At 41.9% G+C, this 6,484-nt stretch overlaps 2 gene segments (V, D, J or C); both read left to right on the plus strand.

The window, feature by feature from the left end:
• The first annotated feature begins 1,625 nt into the window (after positions 1 to 1,625).
• On the plus strand, positions 1,626 to 2,770 carry LOC115407170 (T cell receptor beta variable 18-like). The segment is given in 3 exon segments: positions 1,626 to 1,640; positions 2,243 to 2,300; positions 2,391 to 2,770. Coding segments are annotated over 2 exon segments (435 nt in total).
• A 2,861-nt stretch (positions 2,771 to 5,631) lies between these two features.
• LOC115407171 (T cell receptor beta variable 29-1-like) lies at positions 5,632 to 6,172 on the plus strand. The segment is given in 2 exon segments: positions 5,632 to 5,756; positions 5,862 to 6,172. Coding segments are annotated over 2 exon segments (381 nt in total).
• The last annotated feature ends 312 nt before the right edge of the window (positions 6,173 to 6,484 follow it).

Here is a 6,484-nt window from a genome sequence, read left to right on the forward strand (position 1 = left end):
AAACACCCAAAATGCGACACCTTTAGAAGTTTTTTTTTTTTTTTAATGTATATTTCCCTGCATGTTGCACCAGAAGGTTTCATTAAAATTGGCTTTTTTTGACACTGGAGGAATATAGACATTGCAATTCACTTTAAAAAACAAAAATTAGATCAAATCCACTCGTGTTACAGCAGATGTATGAAGATTATCAAGACATTTCTGGTGGTGTGAAGCTTCTGGAGGCTCACGAGGTTGAACGGTGGCTGAAACTGACGGAGGTTCGTCCGCCCACATTCTGAAACCTCCTGACGGGAACATTTCTGGCTCCTCCTCTTGTTTCTATGTTTGCACCTTTAAACTGCAGAGGCTCACATGAAGGAAAAGATCTCAAAGGAAGGAGTCTGCACTGATTCAACATGATATTAATCACCATTTTATCTTGTTTTCTTTATTTACCAGGAATCAAGGGTGAGGAAACACTTGTAGATTACCGCAATGCAATGTGAATATTTCCTCTCATTTCAGCTGGTCTGTTTCCCACAGGAGCCTCAGATACAAAAGATGTCAACCAAATGCCTCGGTTCATCACTAAAACAATAAGTCAATCTGTAGAGAGTGAGATCAAATGTTCACACAAAATACCGAGCTATAATAAAATCTTCTGGTACAAACAAGGGAAAGACAAAGCCCTGCAGCTCCTAGGATATCTCAACCTGGACAACCCCAATGTCGAGGAAGAGCTGAAGGGGAAGATCAACTTCGATGGAGATGGCCGTAACAACGGATCCCTCAGCATCTCTGATCTCAAACTGAATGACAGTGCAGTGTATTTCTGTGCAGCCAGTTTCCACAGTGCAGCACATCTCAGTGGAGTCAATACAAAAACCTTCTGAGCACCTGCAGAGAAGTCCTGGTAGATCTTATCCTCCTCTGACTGTTACTGGAGACCTCATGACTCCACAGAGGAAATTCCATCATGAACACTTTTTAATAGTGTTGTTATTACCATTGACTGGAGGTATGTGAATGAAAACTACAATAAACTGCTGAAAAAGGGTTTTTTTCCTTTTGGACGTAAGAAACAAAAAAAATCATTTTGGATGGATGTCAAAAAGATCAGTGAATTTTTCATCGATCAATCATCTTGATCCACCTCAGAGTCTCAAAGTTGCAGAGATCGAGCCAGAAGAGAGCACTGGGAATGTGAAGCTTTAACCTGAAAGATTACATGATGAGAGAAACACTGTCTGTTTGCAAACACCTGATCTACTTTATTTACTTGGTGTAACGGATGGTGTTATGAGTGCATGAAATGTAATTTAAAATCCAATAGGTGGCGGTGTTGCACTGTCTGTAATTTTATCTTGCGTTTATTTGTATGTTGTATTTATAAAAGTCACGGTAAATATTGTTTGTTTTTGCATATTAACTGAAGTATTTTGATAAGGATTAAATCTATACTTGTACTTATTTATTTATATGAAATAGGGAAAATTGTATTTAACCGTACGAGTTCCACTCTCGGGTGATGACATGTCAGCAGAGTGTCCGCATCTGATCAGCTGACGGCGGAAGTTTGCCTCATGGTGGAAAGTTTCTTATAAAGCCAAGATGTGAACAGAAGAAGACTCAGCCTTAGCCATAAGCAGGCCAAAGCGGTATGTGCGTTTTTCCGTTGTAAATATGTTTATATGCTGGTATTTGGGTTCATCACTTTATGTTTTGTGCTTTATGTTTTGTGATTAGTTCTACGGTGTTTGGTGTGGTGTTGATCAAGCCAATAAACATCTGTGAGGAACATCACGTCTTCGCTTTGTGACTGAGGCTGCAATATTAATATGATTTAAAATGTAATGTCACTGAGTTGCAGTTTTTTTCATGGAAAAGCAGAAAAAGCCATCGTCGTCATCATTACTTTTAAAGTGAACAAAAACCATGGCATAAGAACACTTTGTCATTTATTTTGAATTCAAAAATGATGAAAGATTTACATTTCCATGGGCAATTTTCTACGATTTTCACTGAATCTTTCAAAATTAAATGGCTCATGATATTTATTACTCAGTGACTTTAAAAAGTGTTATCTCCAATTTGAAAAAAAAAAAAAAAACAGTTAAAAAGTGTTTTAGGGAGTGTCCTGTGAAGGGTTAATGTGAGCGCTTGAGGTGTGTGCATGTACACTGCAGTGGGAGGGTGTGCTGGGCGTGGATTATCTCCACAGTTTTGATGTAATGACACTGTATATTTTTTTGTGTAACAGAGCATGGATCTCAAACAGGAGCTCCTGATTCTCTCTGTCTTCTTGCTCTGGACCTCAGGTATGACAATTAAAAACTGTCAAATCAAACTGATTTTTCAATGAAGCATTTTGACGAACAATCCTTAATCGTCTTTGGTGATTTTTACAGGTTTATCTGAGGCCAGTGACGTTAATCAAGCAGACAAACTGTGGGTAAACCAGGGAGAAAATGCAACGTTAGCCTGCAACCACACCAAGGATGCAGGCCACTTCCAGATGTACTGGTACCAACAGCTTCCAGGACAACATATGAAGCAAATCATGCTCACTACTCCAAACTCTCCAGCCACATTCGAAGCAGGTTTCAGTCAAGAGAAATTCTCAGGCATCAAGCCTGATGCTCACAGGGGGGAGCTGGTGGTGAAAAACGTGGTGCCAGGAGACGAAGCCTGGTATTTCTGTGCAGTGAGTCAACACAGTGATGAAGATACACTGAAGACTGTGACAAAAACCAGCTCAGCTGCTGTAGGGGGAAGTCAAGGACCATGAAACACCCAGAGTCTGGTTCACCTGGAGGATCAGAGAGTCATCAAGGAAAACCACATGAAACTCCTCACATGACACACACACGTGCAGAGAATGAAAAGATATAAAACTACATGTGCAGCAGCTGTGCTGTTGAAACGTTTTTTTTACAGAACACTGAGTTGGAGTGTTCTCAGAAACTTCCACCATGGAAGTCCTCCTCAAACATTCGTGCACTCAGTGGCTCAGAGCACCGATTGCTGAACAGCAGACAGTCACAAAGCAAAAAACATCCTGTGAAGGAGGAGAAAAATAACTGGCACCTCCCACTTTATGACTGAGGAGGGTTCAATCAGAAGGCAGGAAATACCTTCAGAGCCTCTCTCATAGCAGAAACACTTTCTGGAGCTTCGTTCCATCAGAAAAATGCAAAATGATTCAATTATTTCTGTGCATTGTTCTGAACTCGTTTCTTGTTTCAGGTAATATATTATATTCAAATGAAGTTAAATCAGTGGATTCATTTTTCAAAATTCACATTATTCACCTTTTATCTGAACAGGTTCCTCTTTCAGTGACCAAGTACATCAGGATCCTCTCGACATGTACCGACAGCCTGGAGAAACAGCCAAAGTCCGCTGCTCACACACCAGCGACAACTTCAACCAAATCCTCTGGTACAAACAACCGGCTCACAGCCCTCTGCAGCTCCTGGGATACATGTACGCAACCTCTCCGAACACAGAGCCTGGAGTGGATGTGAAGATTGAGGGGAGTGCAGATAAAAACAAGGATTGTTATTTAATAGTAGAAGGACTTGAGCTGAACAGCAGTGCAGTTTATTTCTGTGCAGCCAGTCGACACAGTGCTGCATGTAACTGCTGCTCAGTACAAAAACCTCCCACCACAGTCTGTCTGTATTAACGCTCACACCCCGAGCAGCTGTACTGAAAACACTGCTTCCTCTGGTTAGAAGACCCCCCCCCCCCCCCCCCCCCCCCCCCCCGTAGACATATGCCGTACAATACATAAATACACACACATTCTGTTAAAAAAAAAAAAAAAAAAAAAAAACAGCAACAACAAAACCTTGCACTCACCACTTGCAGATGCCTTCTTGATGAATCACTCTGTGACATCCTCATAAATTCCTGCACACAGTCTTGTTGTTAGAGCTCACAGAGTGTCTGCATGGATGTATTGTTTTCACCATGTCTGTTTGTCCATCCGTCTGTCTGTCCTGATGTCAAATGCCCCCTCTGCACCACAGGGCTGTGGTTTGTGAGGGTTTCAAGTTTTTCGTTAGCTTTTAGCATTTTTGGATTGACGTGGGCAGGACAGGAGAGCTTCAGTGTTGAGATACAGAAAGGAGACACACAAAACAGTTTGGACATAAGGTACAGGGTTTTATGACCCACTGGGCACAAAAGTTTAAACTCAACTGGAGGGGACCAAAAACCTCCCCCTTCACCATTTTTTTCTCTCGTCTTTGTCTGTGGCCAACACTGCAGCCGTCTGCAAGCTAGCCTGCTGTCTTCCTTCTCTCCTTCTGTACCCTCAACTCTCTCCTCTACTTCTTTAACAAGGTGGCTCAAGCACCTCCACCTGTGCGTGTCCTGGTGGTTTCTGGGAGGTGTAGTTTGGAGAGTGTCGGCCATTTTGGAAACCAGCAGCCCTCTGGAGAAAGGTCGGTAATGGCACACCAGTTTTTGTTGCCTTTTCTCAATTTGTACTCGTCTAGTCGACTTCATAAAATCAACTTATTCTCTTTTCTGCTGCCAGATTTTATTTTAACGAATAAAGTCTAAGCAGAGACACTTGAACTGAATTCATTAAAAAAAAAAAAAAAAAAAAAAAAAAGTGCAAAATTGCACGTCATCAGAGAACATTAACGCTGTGTGTTTTGACAAAACTGCCTGTGAGCTGGCTCTGCCTTCCATCCCCTGTCAATGAGGAGAAAGACCAGCTGGAACCAAACACCTGGTGGCTGGGTGTGGAGGAGACACCTGTGTTGCAGCTTGCTTGCACATGAAGCAGGACCAAGCGGCAACCTCTGCTGGTAAAAAGTGAAGTTAATGCGGAAGTGCAGAAAAGCAATAAATCCAGGGGAATTCCAGCAGGGGGCGATGATGTTGGTTTCAAAAAGAGCCGAAGTCTCATTGGAATCCATTCAAAAATGTTGATGTTCAGAGTGCAAATAAACATATAAAATGTTCGGTTTCAGAACATGTTTTGGTCTCTATCACTAGTTTCTACAGCCGTGATGGCTTGACCAGATTCTGATTTTCATATATATCATCTGTTTAATTTATTTTATGAGTCAAAGTTTTGCATAAATCGCCCTATGACAGCGCCTCCGATGTCCACGTGATGCGGTCACGTGACAGGCTCCATCAGTCACATTTACATCAGGTTTCAAATGGAGACTTTTAATGCAACCTTTGTGAAAGACTTTAAAATACTACTTGTAGGAGTAATTTGGTTGTATTTTGTGTTTTTGTCAATGGTTTTTCACCAAAAGAAACCTGGTACAATCTGATAAAGAACTGAGGGAAACTTGAAGAAAAAGCTCTGTCCCCTCCGAGCTTCTTCTTCTTTTTTTTTTTTTTTCCAATCAAGTGTCTTCTGTTGTTGTACAAAGTGGATGAACAGTTTTTCTGATTTTGGTAAAGAATTTTTGATTTCCTGGAAAATTCAAATTGTCTTTACACAAAAGCCGAATGAGGTCTTCTCTAAAATCGTCATTAAAATCAGTGTCACTGACAGAAAAGTGCTGTTAATTATACTGCAGGTGGACTGCAGGGGGCCCTCCAGTACTGCCAATATGTGCTGCATGTATTTGCATGTGTGAGCTCACACACTGCAGTGACACTCCCACCTGCAGCTCTTCATGTCTCTGGGACTTTATAAAGCCCTCCAGCAGCAGCTGTCCTGTGCAACATGGACATCTTCATCATCATCATCAAACAATGTTTCCTGAGTTTATTAGCAGTGTTAATGTGGAGTCCAGGTAATTCATAAGACGCTTTGTGGTGTTCACTCTCTCTGTTATTCTTTATTTGAAATGATGCAAAAATTTAACTTCAACATTTAAAATACAAACTGTTAAACACAGGTTTTACTGGTGGAAGTGATGTGAACCAGACCTCCATACTGTGGAAAAAGCAGGGCAACAATGCCACCATGGACTGCAGACACACCAAGGGAAGCAGCTATTACCAGATGTACTGGTTCAGACAGCTGCCAGGAGAAAACATGGAACGCATCGTGTTCACAACAACAGGCAGCAAAGATCACGACTTCGGACCGTTCAGCACGGATAAATTTGCAGCCACCAAGACGGTAGCTGAGAGCGGAACGTTCACGGTGAAGAACGTGCAGCCAGGAGATCAAGGCTTGTATTTCTGTGCTGTGAGTGCACAGTGATGGAGACGCTCCCAATAGCTGCACAAAAACCCCACAAAGCACACGACGAATACCAAACCTCCTCTGAAGACCCAGCTGCAACTTTTTATCTCCACATGTGACAGTTTCCTCACAGTGTTGAATCAGAGACAATTTATCTCACCTGCAAAGCATCATCTGTAACAGGAGTGTCAAACATAAGGCCCATGGGCCAAAACTGGCCCTCAAGAGGCTCTAATCTGCCCACACCACCAAGAAAATTGTGAAAAAAGAAAGAATACAAATGACAGAAAACAATGACCTCTTGTCAAAATCTGGCTGATTGGTGAACAA

Source organism: Salarias fasciatus, chromosome 19 (assembly GCF_902148845.1).
Source record: "Salarias fasciatus chromosome 19, fSalaFa1.1, whole genome shotgun sequence".
Lineage (NCBI taxonomy): Eukaryota > Metazoa > Chordata > Actinopteri > Blenniiformes > Blenniidae > Salarias > Salarias fasciatus.